This window comes from Pseudorca crassidens, chromosome 15 (assembly GCF_039906515.1).
Source record: "Pseudorca crassidens isolate mPseCra1 chromosome 15, mPseCra1.hap1, whole genome shotgun sequence".
In the NCBI taxonomy this organism is placed as follows: Eukaryota; Metazoa; Chordata; class Mammalia; order Artiodactyla; family Delphinidae; genus Pseudorca; species Pseudorca crassidens.
The window spans coordinates 47,837,338-47,860,980 of record NC_090310.1 but is presented as its reverse complement, the minus strand read 5'-3'; the positions used below and the strand labels follow the sequence as shown (position 1 = coordinate 47,860,980).

At 36.4% G+C, this 23,643-nt stretch overlaps 2 protein-coding genes across 10 annotated transcripts in view; one reads left to right on the top strand and one right to left on the bottom strand.

Moving 5' to 3' along the window:
• Nucleotides 1-19,050, bottom strand: part of ESF1 (ESF1 nucleolar pre-rRNA processing protein homolog) — a 58,307-nt gene extending 39,257 nt beyond the window's left edge. Inside the window, exons 1-8 of one of the 2 annotated variants that reach the window (XM_067707459.1) lie at nucleotides 18,936-19,050; nucleotides 17,186-17,867; nucleotides 11,512-11,927; nucleotides 10,788-10,901; nucleotides 8,693-8,793; nucleotides 7,544-7,696; nucleotides 4,926-5,040; nucleotides 3,104-3,248 (exon numbers count right to left, since the gene is read on the bottom strand). In XM_067707459.1, coding sequence (XP_067563560.1) covers nucleotides 3,104-3,248; nucleotides 4,926-5,040; nucleotides 7,544-7,696; nucleotides 8,693-8,793; nucleotides 10,788-10,901; nucleotides 11,512-11,927; nucleotides 17,186-17,825 — 1,684 coding nt within the window. In that variant the 5' untranslated portion in view covers nucleotides 17,826-17,867; nucleotides 18,936-19,050. The other variant, XM_067707460.1, reaches the window with a different exon arrangement.
• Nucleotides 19,030-23,643, top strand: part of NDUFAF5 (NADH:ubiquinone oxidoreductase complex assembly factor 5) — a 32,557-nt gene continuing 27,943 nt past the window's right edge. For 3 of the 8 annotated variants that reach the window (XR_010935128.1, XR_010935129.1, XM_067707462.1), the window contains exons 1-2: nucleotides 19,040-19,350; nucleotides 21,567-21,607. Coding sequence is in view for 2 of the 8 variants with exons in the window: in XM_067707462.1 (XP_067563563.1) it covers nucleotides 19,099-19,350; nucleotides 21,567-21,607 (293 nt within the window). In the remaining 6 variants the exon portion in view is untranslated. Of the gene's footprint in view, nucleotides 19,351-21,566; nucleotides 21,608-23,643 lie in introns of all 8 variants that reach the window. The other 5 variants (XR_010935127.1, XR_010935126.1, XR_010935131.1 and 2 more) reach the window with 5 other exon arrangements.

The window sequence follows — 23,643 nt, the reverse complement described above, 5'->3', positions numbered from 1 at the left end:
ACACGGAATGATATTTTTTCCTTTATCTTAGAGCTGCTACTAAAGAAAAACTATCCAGAATTTTCAGAAAAGTGTTAAATGACCATATAGTATATAAATAAAAGAAAATGTAGATAAATTAGTGTATCTATGGGGGTAAAAAATGTAAAGGCTATTTGAGAAAGACTCAGCTGTTCTGTATACACTAAAAATAACATGGTCACTCAACTGTTTGGAATGCCAAAGAAATTAACAAGCAACAGCCATCAAGGCCTTAAATATGAAGGCTTTTGTGTCCATATAACTACCACTGCAAATCATATACTTTTTCAAAGATTATTAGATACCTAAGAAATTATGTGGTTTTATTAATATGAGATTTCTGAACAAAGAAACTGGAATGATTAAACATGATTCTCCATTCAATGCGTAAACAGAGTTCAAGAGTAATACTTTATGAAAAACTTAGATCAGTGAAGCAATATCTTCAATAGGCTAAAATCATAGGATCTTAAGAAAGTTAAGGTTTAATGGTCCTATGATAATACTAAAGAAGCATTTTAGGATTTATTTAATTTCACATTTACAAAATTGTAAATTATAAAAACAATATATATGCAAAAGAAAACCCAAAAGGACAGGTATGAAAAATGTCAGGCTATAAATAAAAGTAAAAATATTCACTCCTGCTAATTTAAAATACCTTAAGTTTAACTTTTATGGTTCATTTGCTGTCAGCACATAATTCTATCTTACTCATAATTGTGCATGGTTGAGAATTCATCTAATAAACAAAAATGAAAGTGTGAAGATATCTGGGAGAGAGTATCAACCAAAAACTAATAAGAAATTACAATCAAGCAACCAAATTTCCAAACAGAGCCAGATCCAATATAAGGGAAAAGGGGTTTTTTGGCCCTATTTTTAAAAAATGAGCTATTTTAAGCAAACAACATATATAATTTAAAAATACACCATCGATCATTTTAATCGTCAAAAAAATTTTTAGATAAAGATATAGACAATCTGAGAACTTCTGCTTCCATTAATGGGAAGCTAGGTACACTTCAGACCAACCATTTTACTGAGGACATCAAGCTGGATGAAGTGTTTAAAAAAATCTTTTTAAAAGATTCAGAGGGATTTAAAAAAGAAAAAAAGAAAACTTCAAAGAACTGACAAATTAGTGAAGAATTACCAAGTCAAAATCAAGAAGATGGTGATCAGAGAGATGACCCCAGTGTTCAAGACCTATTTGCCCTGAGTGCATGTACTGATCTACCAAAGAAACAGCTGTGAGACTAACCTATAGTTCTGGCAGCCTGACAGGCTAAGAAGACAAAAGTTAAAGAAACAGCTAGTACCCCCACATTTGGGTCCCACAGTAGGGACCCAAAAGGATATACTCCAGGGCAAGGGTCAACCAGAAGTAAACTAGCTCTCACACAGACCTGCATTGCCCACTAGGTCCAGGGAACCTCAAGTCTTAAAATTTGGAGTGATGTGGTTCCAGAATGACCAGAGTAAATGAAAGTCCTCTCTGATGAGACACTCTCACCACAAATATCAAACCGGCACAAAAAGTTAACCAGGCATACAAGTGAACAGGAGAAGTATCTTGTAAAGTAACAGAAATCAACTCCAAAAGATTTGAAATAAATACTGAAATTATCAGACATACACTACAAAAACATGTTTCCTCTGTTTACAGAAATAAAAGAAGGCACTGAAAATAACTGCAATGAGTAAAAAACGTTAAAAAGTTGATATTGCTGACCTGAAAAATAGTCAAACTGGACTTTTACAAGTAAAAAAATATAATAATCAAAATTAACTCAATGAACAGTCCATCAGCAGATTCAACACTGCTGAAAAGAGAATTAGTGGACTGGAAGATAGCTAAGAAAAAATATTCAGAAAGCAACACAGAAATACAATAGATAAAAAATACAGGAGAGAAACAACATGGAAGTTACAGTGAAACGATCTAACATATATTTAATTGGAGTCCCAGAGGAGAGGGGAGAAGAAACACCTGAACAGATAATGGCTGAGAATATTCCAAAACTGATTGAAAGATACCACGCCACAAATGCAAGAAACCCAACCAACCCCAAGCACAATAAATTAAAAAAATCTATTCTTAGTTCATATTAAAACTGCAGAAAAACAAAAAGGAAGAGAAAACTTTAAAAGCAGTCAATGAATAAAATCCAGGCAACCTTCAAAAGACTGAAAAAAGTAGACCGACGGCTGACTTCTCAAAAACAACAATGAAGCCAGAAGCCAGCAGGATATTATCCTCAATGTGGAGACAGGAGGACTGTCCACCTAGAATTTTTTTACCAGTGAAGATATCTTCACAAATAAGGCAAAAAAGGAAATTTTTAGAGTAAACTAAAATTCAAGAGCTTGACACCAGTAGATACTACTGGAAATTATCAAAGATATACTTAGGGCAGAAGGAAAATGATCCCAGACAGAAGTATGAGATTTAGAAAAGAATAAGGAGCAAAAGTAGTATGGAAAATGTGGGTAAATTTAAACAAAAGAGTAATATTAATGTCCTATGGGACTTAAGAATTACAATATACAGAATAGCATGAAAGTTGTTTTAAGATTCCTTGTATTCTCTAGGAGGATAAAAATATTAATTAGCATTAAACTTTAATAAGGACACAAGTCATGATTTCTAGGATAATCACTAAATGGACAGAAAGAGTCTACTTTGTAAACTAATTGAGCAGAAAAATGGAATGTAAAAAATAATCCAAAAGAAGTTCTTAGTTTAAAAAGGGGGGGTAATAAAGCATTTCACTAGTTTAAGTGATTGCATTACTACAACAATCATGACTAGTCTAAAAGCCCAGACTTTTTTGTGAGGTCACGGTTTCAAAGAGTTTTTGGTTAAAGAAATTCAGGCTAAGAAAATACCTTTAAACAAAAAATTTCAATTACTATCTAAAGGTGTATATAATACTGTGTATGTGAGCTTACTTCACAGACAGTTTGAAGATTAGTTTGATATTCCCTTTTAAGCTACTGTCAAACTTATTTCCATTAGTAAGTCTAGTTTAGGTATCCAAATGCTTACAAATGTAGAACACCAAAAGATGAACAGTACCTTGTAGCTCCTCTTCTATCTCTTCGTCTTCACTAGAGGAAGCTAAGTAGGCTTGAAAATCCATGTCCAAAAGCTCTTCCTTTTTAAACTTCCTGTTGAGTGTTGTAATTCTTTCATGATCTGTCTCATCCCAAGTGATCTCCACCTTTCACCAATGAATAAGAAAAAAAACAATAAAATAAAAATGGAAATGTCAGCAACCCAAACTTGTTAAAGAATATTTATCGTTAATTTGTATGTTTAACAGTAAACTAAAAAAGTTAAGACGTGCTAAAACAAATAATAAATAACATGCTTAATGAAAAGTTTTCTACCTGTGGAAAGGGAACCATTTCAATTAACCTGTGCCTTCATCCTCCTAACTCTTTACTATATGCAAGGTACTCTATTATTTGGAGTAAAAATTCATCAGTGTATGGACTGATTGTGGTGAAAAGAAACAAGAAAATGCACTAGTGAAAAAAGTAACATTATCATGAATGAGTCAAGACATGTTTTTCACCTGGAGTTCTAGGCATTTCAGGAGGTCTACAAACTGTCTGAAATTTGCTGATAAAGCTTTCAACACAACCTCAGTGTGGTCCATTTTCCAAAAGAGATTAAGAGCCACTGATGAAAAAGGCATCTATTTGTTGGAAGTACAGTAAACCCCCACAACACAGGAATTCATCTATAACATCATCGGTCTTGTGATTGGCTCCTGTCTTCTATGTAGCCCCCATTCTCAGAGTCCAGTTAGAGGTTTAATCTTCATCACAGGGCAGGTCCCACATCCTTGCTGTTTTTCCCCCTCAGGCTAATCTTTCCAGTTCAGGACAACAAAATGGGCACCAAGAGATCCAATCCTTAAAACAGTTGCCATTGTCAGAGAAATTCCAGCTAGTCACCATTCAGAATTACTCTTATTCCGATAATTAAGACTGAGCTGATAACCACAAAACCACTGATGGAACTGGAACAGATGTGGATGATACAGCCAGACCATAGGAACTCCAGACTGGCTGGCTGGATAGGCTTGCCCATTTTTCAGTCTTGAAAATAACATGATCCTACATTTTATGTGACTGAATCTTTTAGACTTCACTTATTGCATACTGGTGGGGTTTCCCTGTACTCAGTAACTAATTAAGGCCACACAGTACCCACAGGCTGCAGGTGACAGATACAGCAGCTCTCTTTCTGACACCAGCCTATCCTCAGAAGAGCACAGTGGCTTGTTACAAAAAAGGCAATGAGAAGCCTGTATGGCTGCTGCAGAGTCCAGCTGTGGATAGAAGGTATATGGAGTAGAAGAGCAGAGAAACTAGGCAGCTAAGTAACAAACTAATTCAATAAAAATCTTTTGGCTGTTCATTATTAAGCATTAATGTGACATCTAGTAGTCCTGAATTATTCTACTTCAATTGTTTTTAGAATTTTGGATCATATCTGCAGAAAAAATGTGTTTCTATTTTTAAATTTCCACTGGTTTTAACTGTGATTTGAAGTAATCTGTTACCTCCTTACCCCTACTCCCTAGGATATTAATAACTAACATATTACTTATTAAAGAATCTAGTTAAGTAACACTCTATGGGAAAGATAGAAGAGAAAAAAGAACATTTGCAGGTAATTGACTCAGGCTTAAAGGCATAACAAAAATTTGAAAATAGGTTCCAACACATGTGGGAGATAAAAATGCAAATACACCTGTGTTTGATTTCTATTTGTACTTATGCTTTAAAATTTTGAATCCTTTCCATTTCTAAAGATGCTGTAAGTAAATAACTCTTTTCTTAAAAAAATTGAGTCCAGCTATATATTTTCTAAAGTTGAGAAATACCGTTGATGTTCCCATTGCAGCAGATGTGAAATATCTTGGCTTATATGCTGTTAAATCCACTTCTGAGGCTACATCCTTGGGCTCATCATCAAAAGTAATATCATCTGGTATAAACCTAAGAAACAAAGAAAAAAATAAATTTATTTAAACATATGCTGCAGTGATAAACAACCAGAGTTTAGATTCTCTTCTAATTAGGTATAGTGTATACATACACACCATATAAGAGATTCTACAGAACACACATGTAGATGAAGCAAACAATGTTAGAAATAACCTTGGCACAAAATTTCTGAAATTCCTAAGCTATAAATCTGTAATTCCACCAAATTTGAGTGAAGTCTGTGTAGGCAGAAACCCTGCGTTAGGAGTCAGTTAATATGAGTCAGGTGTAAACACACATGGGTCCCTCATGTTTTAAAAAGACCTAGATTCCTGATAGCTCAGTCATTGGCTTGCTATATGATATTCTGAAGATCAAATACAATTATTAATGGGTAAGTGCTCTGAATATAAAGTATCATACATATGAGGTGTCACTGAAAATAAGGAAAAGCTTAAGGTTGATTCTTCAAGACTAAAAAAATCTTAACAATTTTATAATTTTTTTCACAAATAAATAGCTGTTAAATGTAAATCAGTCACTGTAATTGTTTGACAATTCTTAGGCATCAGGCTAAGGAGTGTGAGGAAAAAAGCAAAAAGAAATGATTCATGGTTATTATATTTAAGTTTTGTCATTTATATAGGAGATTTTATTTCCACACATGAAAAAGCACCTGCTGTATATTGCATCAAAAATGATTTTTGAGGGGAGGAATGAATAATTAAGGTTCATTAGGTCTACATCAGTGGTCCCCAACATTTTTGGCACCAGGGACCGGTTTCGTGGAAGACAATTTTTCCACGGACGGGGGGTGAGGGTGGGGTGTTAGGCTTAGGGCAGTAACGCGAGCGATAGGGAGCAATGGGGAGCAGCAGATGAAGTTTCGCTTGCTCGCCTGCCGCTCACCTCCTACTGTGCAGCCTGGCTCCTAACAGGCTGTGGACCAGTACCAGCCTGCAGCCCAGGGATTGGGAACCCCTGCCCTAGATAACAGGATGGCAGCAGAAAATTCAATTTTCTTTTATAAAATTATATATGACAAAATAAAACAGGGAATATAAGTTTTTCCATGGTCATTGATCTTATTTTCTAGGTACTGCCAGAGTTTATTCTAATACTGCATAAAAATGTCCCAAAAAGGAAACAGAAAGAATAAAATGATCCTGAAAAGAACATGAGAACATGAACTCATGATACGCAGAGTTTGACATTCTAACAAATGTTTGGTAACTACTATTTATATATCCAAAACAAGTACCTCCTTTTGAAACTGTTAACAGAAAAGAGAAGGAAATGTCTTGTTTGATGAGATATGCCCTTCTTGCTATATACTTAAGCATGCTAAACTCTTACCCTAAATTATCAATACAAAAAATTTTACTTGTGGGCTTCCCTGGTGGCGCAATGGTTGAGAGTCCCCCTGCCAATGCAGGGGACACGGGTTTGTGCCCCGGTCCGGGAGGATCCCACATGCCGCAGAGCGGCTGGGCCCGTGAGCCATGGCCACTGAGTCTGCGCGTCTGGAGCCCGTGCTCCACAACGGGAGAGGCCACAACAGTGATAGGCCCACATACGGCAAAAAAAAAAAAAAAAAAAAAAAAAAAATTTTACTTGTATTCTTCTACAAGTTGCAATGCTTTTGAAGTGTGAAAGTCACAGTGATTATCAATTGATGCATTTTTTTTCCATAAAATATTTCATTTTGAGAACAAAGCCGCTAACAAACCTGGATACAAACAAGTGATTTCTATTGAAAATGTCACAGTAAAATGGTTCACTGGGTTCAAAGAACTAGGCTAATGATAAAATGGTACAGTAGTTCGGCTTCCCGGTTTCCTTAGAACAGACATTCCCAAACACCTAAGGTTTTTCAGCTTGGGTCAGTGAAGCCTGAGTACGTGGTGGAAATAATGCCCAAGTCTGAAGATAAAGCCAGCAACACCATTCACTGAGCAGCATTGCCCAACAGAACTTTCTGTGATGATGGTAAAGTTCTGTATTTGTTCTGTCCAACATGTGGTCATTAAGTACATGAAATGTGCCTAGTGTGACTAAGCAAATGAGTTTAAGTTTTAAATTTTTAATTAAATAAATGTAAATAAGCCAGATATGACTACTGACTACTGTATTGGATGGCACAGATCAAGAGATACTAGTTTATTACAAGTAAATTCCTTTGCCTCCACCTCAATGCTTTTTAAAAAGTTACTTCACCCTGGTTCCTAGTTCTAAAAGAGAGCTGCAAAGAAATAGCTACATAAAACCCATCATCCTAAAAACATATTTGACATATCTGAAAGGACATAAATGTGAGGTGACTCATACCTAATACTTTAGCATTTTCTCATTCCAGTTTTCTTTCTTAAGAGTGATGTTGTACAAGAAAGTTCACCAAAAGCAAAAATTCCTCTTAGAACGTGAAAGGACAGAGAGCACTACCAGTTCTAATATTTCAATTCTTATAATCATGTTGTGCTACAAGATTAAATTGGTACAACACACACTAGATTACCTGAGATCTATGAACGAGCAACTACTTTCGAATTCCAGGCCATCACAATCCTCATAAATTTTAGCGGCTGTTTCAAGAGAATCACAGTCTACTACCGCATAATAGTACTTCAGTCGTTTGAATTGATAATCTCTCAGTTTTTCTCTACAGGTCCTAAAAGGGGAAAAACTCATTAGGCTTACTTAAACAGGAACACAAATACTCTCTCCCTTTAAAAAATAAATGTAATTGTTCCAAGAAAAAAAATTACAAACTGGTTTTTATTCCAATCCAACCTTCCTTTATGATTTTGCCTTCATGAACATTAAATACCTAAGCCCAATTTATTATTTTGACAAGGTACAGACCAGGGACTTTGACTGGAATTTGATATCTAGAAAAGGAAAGCAAGAACTACATGTGCTTACCTGTGATTTTAATTCTTAGAATAGCTATTTTTTTGTTTGTTTTGCTATCACATACAGCCTTCTCAAGTAAAACCACTAGAGAGGATCACTGTATTATAAAATATTCTAGGAAAGCATTAGCTTTTATTATAAAGAAATTACTGATCTTGTAAAACTTTATTCAGGTGTTGTCAAGTCTACGTGGTATAAATTCAACTTACTTAACTACAGCATATTCTTTGAGGGTCTTCATCTGCTCTCTTTTGCCACCAATTTTTATTAAGTGCACATATAGCTCCACCTAGTGGATTAAAAACTACCTTAAACTTTTTTCTATATTACATTACAATGATTAAGAACTTTTTCTACTATTCTTGTATTTTTCTATTTAATCCTTAAATAAGAGAAATTACATAATTTGAAGGCAAATAGTTTCAATTCCATTTACATAAAAAGCAACATCTCAGAAAAAAAGCAAAACTTACTGATTCAGGGCAATGAGGCTGAGACCTCTAAATCAGTTTAGTCATGACATGTTTTTAAAACTGCAATAATAATTTTCATGAATATAGAAATACGAATACAAAAAAATGTTACTGGAATAGTGTGCCACTTCTGACAGACTTTAACCTGCTTTGAAAACTGTTTTAACCATGAATGGCACAAGTGTAAACTTTAGTCCCAACTATTAAAGTGACCAGAATTCTGAACTAGTGACACAAACTCATGAGGTTTAGTTTTATTTTCTAGAGTGTTTTAATACCAGTCCTTTTCAGGGGCATCTTCAGGAATGCTTAATAACTCTACTGGTCCTTGAACTTGCTCTTCCTTCATCCTCTCCTTTCCAAATTCTGAAGCATATATCTAAACACAAAAAAGTAAGATTAATGTAATTTATATTTCCCTTTTTTTTATAATATACAGACCTGTCAAGGTCAGGAACTCTAAACAACCGGACTCAATGAAAACAGCAAGAATGCTTCACTTCCAAACCCACTATAGGAAGCTAAAGCATCCTCAGGAATAATCTTAAAAATAGTCATTTTGGCTAGGGATTAACAGATGTGGGCTTGGGAACAAAAATAGAATATCTCCTCCATACATTCTGGGCTCTAAGGGAAAAATTAAGAAAAGTGAAACAAGATTCTAAGTTCAAGGAATGATACATAAACACACACACACACACACACACACACACGTGTGAAAAATGATTGGATTAAATAATTTAAATGATATATTAAAATGATTAAAGAAATATATAAAACAATGAAGAAACATAATTTTGTAACACCTAACTTATCCCTAAAATCATATCGTTTATCCAATGCTTTCTTTTAAAGAAATTCTTTAAATAAAAAAGAACTGATGACAATCTTATCACACAGGTTATATATAGTCTTGGTATAAGAAGGAGTCACACTCGCCTAGATTTGGTATTATCTTGGCCACTTTTGAGATTCAAGAAATATAATGGTATTAATCTGCATTGTTTTGATACAACTGGGCTTAATATTCATCTATTAACTAATGTACACTTTTTTGAGTTGTTTGAAATATCTAATTTATCCACTAGGGGATCCAAGTTTTTCTTACTAATCTAAGTTGCATAAAATATCTTTCAATGCAGAAATTTTTAGTATATATGCTTACATCTGTTGATTCTTTTGTACTTTTTTTCCTCTTTGTAAGTCCAGAGATTCCTACTACCCATCTCCTAAAACACAAGATTTAACAAAAATACCATTCTATTTTATTCTGCCAGTAGTTTTAAAATTTTTTTCTTCATTTCATCTGGCTATCATTTGGGGCTATTACAAGGGCCTGCACTAAGTTCTCCAACACAAGGACTTGTCCGTTTGTTCCAATACCATGTACTCAAGAAGTTTATTTTGTTCTAAATTATCATACAAACTCTTCTATCTACCTATTGCATCAAGTTGTCCCTGTACTTTTACCCAAAGCTATTAAATTCTGTAGCATTATAAAATGTTGAGATATTGTAACTGGTAGGGTGAATCCTTTTATACTGGTATGATTCCTCAAAAACTTGTGAGTCATTCTCACTTGTTTATTCTTTTAGATGATTAATGGTAACCTTTTTCTTAACTTTCATTTGAACTGAGATTTTGATTGAAACTATACTAAAACTGCAGAACTGACATCTTAAATATTTAAACTGAACAGTAGTAATTTAGAGCTGTTTCAGGCTCTGTACTAAATACTTAGCATGATCTTCTTTTCATTTAATCCTTACCACTACCTTAAGAAATACTACTGTTATATCTACTTAGAGGAGAAAAGACATTTGAGAAATTAATCAATAAAATGCACAAGATCATACAGCATGTATCAGAATCAAGATTTGAATATAGGTCTGTCATACTACAAAGCCTAGAGTCTTAATACCTACACGGGCTCTCAAGAAATATGGTATCTCAAAATTTAAGTTTTTCAAGTATTATTTATCAAGTGTAACAGCTTACTTCATGTAGGTCATATTGTTTAAGGTAATTTCTAAGGCTTTTATATGTTTCTGCTGCTAATTTTTCTTCTTGCTAATTCTAGTAATGAAGCATTTTTAAAAATATTTATCTTATACCTTGTCCCTTTACTGAGCTTTATTATAACAGCTTTTCAGTTGATTTCTTTGTTTTTTTTAATTAAACACAATCATATAACCGAGCAATAATTTTACCTCTTCCTTTCTTACTTTCATACCTATTATATCAGTTTTGTGCCTTAACTGTATTGGACAACTTCCAGATTATTTTCCTTAGAAGGAAAACTACGACTTTAAAAAAAGAGATTTAACTTAGAATGCTTAGAAATATTTACTTCAAAATAAAATCAATTCTCACCTTTACAGAAAATATAACACCTCCTTTAGGTTTAAATGAATTGAACAAAGCCAGCAAATCTTTTGCCTTCAATCTATCCCAGTCCATGTTGCAAACTGCTAATCGATGCGTAATCTAAGAAATGAGAAAAATTAAATATGATATAATCTATATCATTCCCGATGCTTGCAAAATTAAGATAGTAAAAATATAATGCCTTCTTCTCCCCAAATCCTGAAATCATTAATATAGTATTTAAGTGGTTTCAATATGTAAAAGAAAACTTCAGATGAGTCACACAAAAGTAGAACTGTCAACAGAAAAGCACTTTCTCTTACTTGGTTCTTAGTTCTTGAATCAGAACATGACAAGCTGATTCTTTAACCACCAAGTTTGTTAAGCTATTCTGCCACCCATAAGTAGGAAAGCTGAGTATATTAATCTACAGCATTTCTAATAGATGCAGTAGGAATTGAAATATAAACTCCTAGTTAAAACAAGAATTTTCTAAAAATTTCATGTGACTTTTAATTATTTATATAGAAGTTCATCCCTATCTGCTTGGACAGACATGTACTTTATATAGGTATATTCTGTATCAAGAAGTTTTAATCAGAATCATCATCAAGAGTATTATTTACCAATAAAGCTTTTCCTTGTTAATTTAATGACATCAATCCTACCATCTATAACAGCTACTTCTACTGTACTGTTGACAAATAATCTTATTTATTCAAAAGGTCACCTCATCAGCCCGAGGAGCATCTTTATCTAATTCTCTCCAAGCATGCTCAAAACCAGATTCCTCTGGAAGTAAATATGCCATATCTTCTTCATCTTCAGAACTACTTTCTATATTTCCTTTGCCCCTCGCAAGATCGGGGCCACTGTCACTTTCATCATCATCCTCACTATCCTCATCTTCATCCTCCTCATCATTTTCATTCCCTCCATCATCATCATCATCATCATCATCATCATCATCATGAAGATCAGCAGCAACAGCTCTACAAATGCCTGTAAATTCATCTTCAGATTCTTCATCACCTCCTATTTCACTAGCACTTTCTGAATCTTCCTCCAGAGCTTCTTTGTCAAACATTTTACCACTTGCTGAGTTTTCATGACCATCACTGTCTCTTGCCATTATGAATGGAACCACTGCAAAAAGGTCAAAGGTGGGAGAAATTAAGAAAACGTAAACACTGAATTAAATTAAATCCAAGTTATTTTGACCTCAAATCCAGTGAAAATATAATTTCTATGAAACAGACTAAAGGAAAATATAAACTTGGCAAAATTCCTGCCTAACCAAGTTATTTAATAGAAATCTTAATATATACCCAGATCACACAAGTAGATTCATATACTCATTCAATATTTATGGAGTGTCTTCTCTGTGCTAGGTACTCAACATACTACCATTGGCAAAAGAGAAACAATCAATGCCCTCAATAAGCTTCCAGTCAGGTGAAGAGGATAGATGGACAGTTATTGATCAAATAAAATCCATCAAATCAATGCACATAAAAAAATGAAATTACAACTAGGGTAAGTGCCAAGAAGAAATGTTACAAGATGCTATGAGAGCACAAAATAGGGGTCCCTAAGTAAGTGATAAACGAGTTGCTACTAGAAGGATGAAGAGGAATTAAGTAGTCAGGGTTAGACTAATAGATGAAGGAAATGTTCCAAATAGCAAGAAAAGCATATGTAAAGATCCACTAATAGAAAAAAGCTGGCAAGCATGTCTGGATTACAGATAGCCAGAAGTCTTCTTGTACAGAAGTCAAGTAGAAAATGAAACTGAAGAGTTAGGTAGGTGCCATGTAGCTTTGGACTTTATCATAAAAACATATAGAAGCCACTGCTATTTTCAGAAGGAGGGACATCATCAGATTTGCATATTGAGATCACCTCAGCAACGGTGTAGAAAACTTGAGGGAGTTAAGAGTAGATGTGAAAAAGAATTAAAAGGTTAGTACAGTATTCCTGGTGAGAAATGAAGGTAGCACTAAGTTGGTGGCAGTAGAGATGTAGAGTAGTGAGTCGCTCTTGACTTTCAGAGTCAGGAGGTAAGACCAACAGTAATCAGTGACAGGGGCTTGATATGGGGAATCTGGGCAGTGTCAAAGATGAGTCCTAGCTTCTTGACTTGCAGAAGGAGCTAGCTAGTTAGATGGACAGACAGAAAAAGAGGTAATGATAGAAGAGAACAAGTTTGTTTGGTGGAGGTATATCATGAATTTGGTTTTGGATATGTTGAACTGGAAGTGCCTCTGAGCCATCTAAGAGGAGATATAGAGAAGGCCATCGGCTGTATGAGTCTACAGCTCAGAGAAGTCTGAGCTGGAAATAAAGTCTTTGACTGATTCTTGTATATAATAACAAACGTTGTGATGTGGATAAGATCAGTTATGAAGAGAGCAAAATAGTAACTTTTCTGCTATATCTTAAAGTTTGCAACTGGCTTATGGTTAGCAATATATGAGTGAAAGACTGGTTTCACCTTAAACTGGGTTTTTTTGGCCCTCATTATACACAGAAAGGACTGATTTCCTATTTCTAAAACAATCATATGCTTCTATCTATTCTGTGCATATCTGTGTGAGTATAGCTATATCTTATATATCTTATTCATCTTTAAGTTGGAGCTTATGTTTCTGATTCACAGGTTCTAAGTGGATAGAGCCTATAAGTGGTCCTATAATCTTATAATAGTCATTCACTGACCAAATATTGAGTACTATGTACAAAGAATTGAGCTGGGGGGACCAAAAAGGGAGATGATGTATAACATGATCCCATGCTCTTCATGAGCTCATAAACAAAAGAAATCATTTACTGATTTATGAAATTATGTTCTAAAGCACCACAGAGAGAAACACCTAAATTTGCCGGCAGAGAGGTATTTATAATAAGGAAGGCTTCAAAAAGATGCCTGAAAAAAAAAAAAAAAGATGCCTGACCTGAGACCAAGTGAAAAGGGGTTTTGTTAGGAGGAAAATAGGAACTGAGCTTTATTTTAGTACCACAAGAGGGGGAGTAATAAAAGATAACTAACTAGTAGATGTGAAAAAGCCAAAAAAAGGCATTATCATAAGTTCTATAAATGGGATCAGAAAAACACCACCATGGATAGTGACAGAAAGTTACTATTAGATAAGCATTAGAACTCACTTTTAAGCAACCTGCTTAAAATAACACCTTGGGGACACAGCTCTATCCAGTATTGCAATATTTCTCAAACATCAGTTATTACTATACAATTTTCATGATTTTTGCCTGTCACTGATATTTTTCATGAAGCTGAATTTTTTTAAATTAAAAATATTAGCTTGTTCTAAACAATATCCCTGAAGCCACAAACGTGATATGGTGGTTACATTTTTTTGCCTAAGATGTTGAACTACGTATTAATATAAAAAATGTTTGAGTATCACCTGACATATGACATCTTCTCACATGACAATGGTACACATATCACATTTGGGGTTGTATAATAAATTGATACATGGGAGACTGAAAGAGATCTAGTATTTTAATATTTTTGACAATATCAATTACATTCAGAATATTTATTCATTCACTAAACATTTGCTCAGACCCTACCTTGTACAAAGCCTTATTCTAAATAATGAGGGAATAGAAAAATAAGTAACTGCCTCTATTCCTAGATGGTACTGCTCCAGTAGTGACTATAAACACTACTATTATTCAGCTACTTTAAAAAAATGCTTTATCATTTTCCCTCTGATTATAAAAGTAATGAATGCTCACTGTAAAAAAATTAAGAAAATATGGTTTAGCAAAGAAAATAAAGATGACTAGTAATTTTTCATTCAGAGATAACTAAGTGGTTATTTTGGTACATAACTCCCTAAATTTGTTTTCTATGATATGCCCACTAATTTAAGTAGCTAGTCATACCATTTATTCTATTTTGTAACCTATGTTTTTGGGTTTTTTTTGGTCGCACCGCGTGGCTTTCAGGATCTTAGTTCCCTGACCAGGGATGGAACCCGGGTCCTCAGCAGTGAAAGTGTAAAGTCTTAACCATGGGACCACCAGGGAATTCCCATGTAATCTATTTTTAAAACTTCGTATGTCATGAACATATCTGTATATGTCATAACTTATTTAATCAACCCCATAATGATTTATGTTACCGTTTAAAAAACTTTAATTCTTTAAACACATGCCCAATTGTTTACTTAAAATAAATTCTAGGAGTGCAAGTGCCGGGCATCAACATTTTAAAATGATACGTAATATTAAACTGCAACTCCCTACATCATCTTTACCTCATAGCACTTAAAAAGCCCCTTGTACACAGTACTTGCTGGAATGATAAGTCATGAATGAATAAAGAAAAAAAGATGGTGCTGGTGGAGTCACATGATCTCTACTTACAGATAATGCTTTTTCTAGACTGTGGAACCAATGTAAATTACAGCAAACAACATGGTGGGGTAGAAAGAGTCAAAGACCTGAGTTACTGGCCCAGCTCTGTGTATCCTCACATAGATCACTTGTTTCCTAAAGAATATATCCTAATTTCTCATGGTTACTGAGAAAATTAAATTAAAAAAGATATGTCAAAAGATTCTGTAAAATCAACCCCAAGGATTATATGGATATGTTATATTAATCTAATGCCCTAAATCTAGTGAAATTTGAAGGATACTGGACTAACTTCGCTCACAAACTCAGCATCAAGCCAACCTTGCTGCTGTTCCCAGCCTGATCTTATCCTCCACTTTCAGTAACCAGACTTGCATCCCTTGTCCCTATACCTCAGTTTGCTGTGTGGTTCCACTATAAATCTCACCCCTGACCCCTAGTCTCTGCTCTTTAGAATTCTGTCCACTGCCTGATACTTCCTACCTTCCCAGTGTGATTATGGCCTGTCAAGACCTCTCTCTGCCTCTTCTTGATGCTTACCTTCCTTGGGTCCTGTAACCACAGCCAGCCTTTGTCTGGCTTATCTGAACATCACCAATTTTCAGTTACAACATCAACCATCAGCAATACCAATACTCAAAATTTCCTGCTGCCAGAGGTGACGCAACTTTTTAATAAGCTTAGAAAACTTGTAAACATGAACTAGAGTCAGATGTTTCTTACTTAGCTTCAAACAACCATTTCTAGCTTTATTATTCGCTCACCCCTTCAGACACCTTATTATCTAATCAAATGGGAATACTGATCTCTTCTGAGCAAGCTCAACTGTATCTCTGCTCAAAAAGTTCTTTCCGTGTAGAATACTCTGGATCCCAAATTTAATTCTTCCAAACCCCAACCAAAATAGCACTTCACCTATGAATTTTACTGATTACCATATCTTGAGTGACCTCCTCCTCCAAATTCTCAGAGCCCTGCTCTTCTACAGCACTTTAAATTACTCTATTTTGTATTATGGTTCTGATTAATTTCTTCTGCTTTAGATCTGCACTGTCCAATATGGTAGCCAGCAGCCACAGGTGGCAATTGAGCACCTGAAAGATGGCTCATCCAACTTGATATTAGTATGAAAATAGAATATAAAATATCCCATTACATTTTTTATGTTGATTACATATTGAAATAATTTTTGATATATTAGGTTAAATAAAATATATTAATAAAATTAATTTCACCTGTTTCTTCTTACTTTTTAAAGTGTCCACTAGAAAATTCAAAATTATATATTTCTATTGGACAGTACTGCTTTAGACCAGTGACACTGCACAGAGTTTAGCAGGTTGTTATTTGCAAAAGGTGATCTGCAAAGGGTCAAGAAGGGCTGAAATCAAGGCGAAACTCCAATCACCAATCCACACACCCTGCAGGAGTACTGTGTCTGTTCAGGGGAAAAGAACCTGTGCCTCCCTCAAAGGTGCTGTCCTCACCAAACTGTGAGTTCTGGAAGTGCTGTGTGTCCAGAAGGGCGCATCTTTTTCTAATCTGCACAGGCATCATATACACTAACAGTAGCCCTGAGATGGCGGAACCATGTCTTACTCAGTGTTCTATCTGCCACATATTAGTTACTAAAAAGTAGTTGAATGAATGAAGGAAGGAATGAGCACCCAACTCTACTTACCTTCTTCAGACACACCTCTTTTTATCCTGTGATGAGACCATATAACATTTTATCTGGCTGGAGAACCTAGCTGTCACTAGTGCCCACCACAAATCAAAATCACTGTTTAGCCTCAAGACCTAAATTTTTGTCTCTCTTCTAGCCATTATAGCATCAAATCAAAAATTCATTATCATATGGTATTTTTTCTTTCATAGCTTTATACTTCCAAATAAGCATTTGACCACTTTTATGATACTATGAAAATACTCATTAGATATATTTCCTTTTTTAAAAGACTAGTGTAAAAATAAGTAATGTAATACCAAAGAATCTTTAGTTCTTTCCAACCAACCTGATTGCATTTCTCTTCCTGTCTCAGAATACTTGACTTTGGGAGACTGTGCAATTTCAGAGGTGCCTGAGTCTACTGTTCTTAATTTTCCTTTGGGAAACAAGTCTGTATTATGTTGAACAACGGTTTTTTTCCCTTTTGTACTTTTTTGTATAAATTCTTTGCTATCGCTCTTGGGACTTGTTGACTCTATCTTCTTAGATTTGCACGAGGTTTTCATTTTCTGAATTCTCTCGGAGTTATCTAAATCATTCTTATTTCCAGAATCCTTTTGATTAATTTTCTTGGCTTCTTTCTTTTTCTCCTCAACAAGATTTTTTGATTCTTTTTCGTTTTTAGTCTGGGGTTTTTTCTTCTTCAGTTTCTTTTGGTTCAAAGTTTTATTATCTTCATCAGAGAGATCCGAATCAGAATCTGAAAGGTCGTAAAAACGCTTCAAGTCCTCTGTAGTGCTATGGTTGATGGGGCGTCCTCTTTTATCCACAGCATAATTCAATTTGAACTTTTTGTCATGAAACATTGCTCGAAATCTCTTGTCAATTTTGATTTTTCGATCCTTTTCTGGCATTTCCCAAAATCTCGGGTCCTTTGCAACCCGCCTAAACCGCTGGTCACTCATTATTTCTTGTTTGGATGCCATTTTTAAATGTCTGACTGGGCAAATGCTTGAAGAAACCAGACACTAAAAAATAAAACAATAATGAAAGGTTACTAATATAATTAAATAAGATGCTTTGGGAATATTAATTCACAATACTGTATTCTAAGGTAAATGTAAGTAAAATAAAAGTAACATGTCTAATTTCCTTTCCCAAACTCATTTTGAGTCACATGCAGAAAATAAAAAACTATCAGAATATCTTCTTTTGAGTACAGATCATATGGAGAAATAAATTTAAGGCAAAACCAAGCAGAATTCCAGGTCTTTATGGCGGGGGGCAAATGATTACTAGCCAACTGCCCTCACTTAGATATCCTATATTTCTACTTGTATACTTGTATGTGTTACAAGTAAAAAACTAATGTAATTTAAAAATTCCGAAGTCTCAGTTGGTCTTATTTGTTTCTTCACGTTCTGGTCCCATTCTCTCCGTTAATCCTTACTTTATTCTACCCGGAACAGCATTTACTTCTATGTGGCTAGTCTCCTAACTAAACAGACCAAAATCAATTCAGGTTTAGCTCAAAGTTCCCCCTTTATATACTACCACCCTTCATGAATCTGGTGAAGTCTCACTCTAGTTAATAAATACATGGTAATAGTGCTTTGTTTCAAAAGCAAGGCTTGACTATGATGCACTTATACAATTAAACATTTAACGCTCTGAACAGCCTTATGGAGTAGGGTAGGTACCATTTCATTCAACTATTACAGCTAATGTGTATAAGTGTTTAGAACGAAAGCACTTGATACACTCCTGATATTCGGAGAGGGGAAGGCGACCTAACCTCATCTCCGACGCCCGCACTCATCTCTGTAGCCCACCCTCCCCTTCTACCCACCCTCTAACGCGGGAAACACCAGGGTGACCCCGGAACTAGGGTCTCCTTCCCAACTCCCAAACCTCAGAGAGCCGGAAGAGGGAAGAGGGCCCTCAACAGGACGCGGAGGAAGAGCAAGGAAGCCTGAAGAAAGAAGTCGGAAAGGCAAGGAGGAAGAGCGCGGTCCTCACGAATCCGATGGAGACCCTTTCAGAGACTGATTCTGCCCCCTCGACAAGCCCTTTTTCTGGAACCTAACCCCACTCACCAATTCCGAGACTTCTCCGAGCCACACGTAGGCCCCCAACTCCCACAATCCTCAGCGTGACGCGCAGCCGTAATGGTACGCGAACTGGGCCAAACTTCATCCGCTTTCCCTCGGCGAAGTTCTCCAGAGTCCTCGCTGAAGCTGCGGCGCATGCGCACGATAAATGCGCCTGCAAACGGCGTTGCCGCTGGAGATGCTGCGGCTGACCAGGTTCCCGACCCGGTGGCGGCGACCTCCGGCGGCAGGGGTCCCCGCGAAGAACGTCGGCTTCAGGAAGGTGGCCTCCGGCGTCTCTTCCCTGGGCAGCGCCTCGCCCAGATCCCTAAACATATTCGATCGGGATTTGAAGAGGAAACAGAAGAACTGGGCGGCCCGGCAGCCTGAGCGGATAAAGTTTGACTACCTGAAGGAGGAGGTGAGTCAGCGGGACGGCGGGGAGGGCGGCGCCGAGCCTTGGCTTCGGGTCCGGGAGCTCCGGCCAGGCCCCGGCCGCCCCCACTTCGCTGTGTGAGCTTGAGCAGCCGACCTGCCTGTCTGGGCCTCTACTATAGTCTCCCAGCGGCCGGGCGCCGGTGTTTGTAAATTGCTCTTCATTCATTCATAACCTCGGCAGATGGTGCCTGTATTACAGGTGTGACCAGGGCAAAGTAAGACCGCTGCTCTCAGGAGATTTCATTCTTGTGGGAGGCGAGACAGTGAACAAAAACATGTAATTTCAGCTAAAGAAGTAAGGCCAGGTAACAAAGTGAAGTAGTAAGGTGACTGCGCTGGTCAGGGAAGGCCGCTCAGGCAGACGACGTGATGAGGAATTAGCCAGACTGGGATCTGGGGGGAAAAGCCTTGTAGGCAAACGGAAAGACAAACCCAGAGCCCCTGAGACCGAAAGGACCTTGTTGAGGCTTCCAGGGACCTCCATTGGGAGGTGAGGGAGGGCCCAGCTTACGAGGGCCTTAATGGTTAAGGATTTGGGATTTTCTTCTCCATCTCGGCTGTCCATTTGATATGGTAATTTCTGGCCGCATGTAGCTACTGAGCACTTGAATGTCCCTTTGAGATGGGCAGTAAATGTAAAATACACGGGATTTCAGTGACAATGTGAACAAAGGATGTAAAATATTTCCTTAATATCTTTTTACATTGATTACATGTTGAAGTTTTATTTTTGATACATTGAGTTAAATAAAATGTTTAAATTAATTTCTTTACCCTTTTTAAAATGGCTACTAGAAAATTTTAAGTTGCTCATGTGGCTCTGATTGTTTTTCTATTGGCCAACATGGCTCTAGAGGAATGTGAGACTGTCGAATGCTTTTAAGCAATGGAGTGATGGGCTCTGGTTCGTGTTTTAGAAAGACTCATTAAGATAAATTAAGATCTCTGATTTGTCTGTGCTGGTTTGAGAGACCTCTTCCTCTCTGCCTAGGTGGTCTAGGGACTTGAGCAGGTTTCTGCTTTCTGGACAGGCAGCACAGAGCTCAGGCCTCGTGTTTCTTCCGGGATGGACTAAAATTGAAATCAAGTGTAATGAGTTCTTTCAAGCCTATGCAGCCAACATTTACTGCCCCTACTTTGGGCAGAGTTCTGTGCAAGTCCTGGCCTGATCAGATGAGTGACTCTGTCCTCAGGGTTCATGGTGACATGTACTTAGAAGATGTGAGTTTCTAGCCACTCTTCTCCAAGAGAAGCACCTGGATTACAACTTGACTGAGGCCTCACCAGTGTTTAGGACTAGAATAAATGAGATAAAGTATATGAGAGTTTTTTAAAAAATAATAAACAAAAGGTATTCATATTAGGAATGACGTACAAAGTGGAGTCCTCTGGGAAATGACTTCTGCTGTCCTCCTCCCTTACCCCTTCTTCCCCCCCAAAGCAAATACACATATGTTCTGAACTTTCAAGGCCTAATAGAAACTCTGGGATGTTTATAAGGGAATGAATGGAATATTAGGCTCCCACATCTTTATTCCTGCCAGACGAAGCTAGCCCAGCAAAAAGGAGGTGCCTACCTTATGACGTCTTTTAAATTAGGGTGGGATTGAAGAGGTTTCTTCAGATTTGGCTGACTTCTAATTTGCAGATCTTGCTCAGAAAAGTTGTTTACTCATTTAGGAGTTCCACAAAATTTGTTAGTAGTTATCAAATAATAGAGTTTTTATTAAGTGATCATTTATACATTGATCTGTAATAATCCCCAGCTAACTAATTTTTCACTTTCACATACCTCATGCTAATATCTATAGACAATAATATGCTTGTTATGTTCCTGTTGATTTTTTTTTTAAATTGGGGTATCCTGTTGCTTTTTGGCCTTGCATTCTTGTATCATATGGAATATAAAGTCATATATATATACATATATATGTATATATATATGTGTATATATATAGTATTTAGTCTTCTTTCCTTAAATTGACTTCTGAAGTAATTAACTCAGTGTGTTTCCTTTAATTTATGGTGTTCCTATTCAGAATTTGAAAAGAAAGTTGCTGAGGTCAAATTGAAAAAGGGATAAAGGGAATTTAACATGTTGAAACATAAGTAACCTATGGATTGTTGAATACTGGAGAGAGTGTTACTTCTCTGTTAAACCTACTCATCTTAACTTCATTGCCTCTTATAATCTGTCAGGTTGGAAGTCGGATTGCAGACCGTATATATGACATAGCCAGGTAAGTGATGATTGTCATAATAAAATACAGTCAACTTTTCTTTTTAATTATTTTTTTAATATACTAATTAATTTATTTTTGGCTGCGTTGGGTCTTTGTTGCTGTGCGCGGTCTTTCTCTACTTGCAGAGAGTGGGGGCTACTCTTTGTTGTGGTGCATGGGCTTCTCATTGCAGTGGCTTCTTTTGTGGTAGAGCATGGGCTCTAGGCGCGCAGGCTTCAGTAGTTGTGGCGCACGGGCTTAGTTGCTCCGTGACATGTGGGATCTTCCCGGACCAGGGCTCGAACCCGTGTCCCCTGCATTGGCAGGCGGATTCTTAACCACTGCGCCACCAGGGAAGCCCCAATCAACTTTTGAATGAAGCCTTGAGAAATTAAATGCTGAGAACTTGATATCTGGAATGGCAGCATCTAGATGAATTTATTACCAGGATTAGTAGTTTTAATCACTCTTAGATCTCTCCTTTTTTTATGTCTGAGAGAGCAAGTATTTTCTCATTGTTGTCTTAAAAAAGAATGAATGGGGGGCTTCCCTGGTGGCGCAGTGGTTGAGAGTCCGCCTGCCAATACAGGGGACACGGGTTTGTGCCCTGGTCCAGGAGGATCCCGCATGCCGCGGAGCGGCTGGGCCCGTGAGCCATGGCCACTGAGCCTGCGCGACTGGAGCCTGTGCTCCGCAACGGGAGAGGCCACAACAGTGAGAGGCCCACGTACCACAAACAAACAAACAAACAAACAAAAAGAATGAATGGAAACACAGCTCAGCTTCTCTCCAAGACTAAATGGCTATTCCACTTGATTTGGTCAAAAGCGAGTAATGGAAAGATTGCTCCAAAAATGGATATAATTGACATGTGAATTTTAAAATTTACTAAACCTAACTTTAAAAGTTTAAAATTTTAACAGAACCTTTTACCATCTAAGTGAAGGAGAGAGTCTACCTAGATTTGTTCCCCCATCAAGTTATATGAGACTTTGGCCATTATATCTTAGGTATTATTAATAGCAATAAGGGTTTTATGACAATTATATAGAGGCAGATTTGAGAAAAGAACACCTTCATCAAATATTATTAAAACCTTGATGGAGTCATTGCTCTATATTAGGCATAACAAAAGCTTTACAGGTTTGAATTTACAGCCAGGTAGCAGGAACCACAGTTAAATAATGGCTTTGCTATAGAATTGCTCTGTGATGTTAGCAAATCGCTTTTGGTGCTCTTTTGTGTAAAAGACACACATTAAATTAGACCATATGGGATGAATTTATTTCATTTTGTCTATTCAAAAAAGGGGAATTTTGTAAAATCACAAACTCTTGAAATCATATTTTGGATATATCCTGGCTACTTAAAATAGTCTTGGGGTGAATCAGTTTCATAAAGTTAAAAAAAAAAAATTCTTCATTGTTACAAAAATCACCCTCATTTCATCTGTTTCATTGGTTTCATTATTTTAAAAATCTGAAAAATAGCTAATTCTCTATACTGTAGTCATTCATTTGCCTGGCTTTTAGGTCATTTGCAGTTTAATAAATGAAACATTAAATTTTCCAAGTCAGATTGGATTTTACAATCTCTTTATGTCATAGTACTGAGCAAAACACAGGTCTGTGGAGAAAACTGTGATTTTGGCTAAAAGCATGTCTTAAAATAACAGTAACTCTTTGGAATTAAATCATTAAAAATAACAGTCTAAAATGTCTTACACTAATGTTCTATTATTAGAATAGCTTGTATTGTCAACACTGATCTTATGTTTATTATTTAAACTAATCCAACAGATTATTAAATGTCTTATTTGTGCTCTCTGAAGCTTACTTAGTACTGTTAAAGTCGGTGATAATAATAAGTCCTAACTGTTGAACATTTGTACTGTGCTGAATACTTTACATGCACTGTTTCATAAAATTCTCATACCAACCCTGAGGAAGATAGTAACTTTTCCATTTTATAGATGGGGAAACTGAGATCCAGCAAGATTAAATCACTTGTCTGTGGTCACAGAGCCAGTAAATTGCAGGCCCAGAATTCTAACT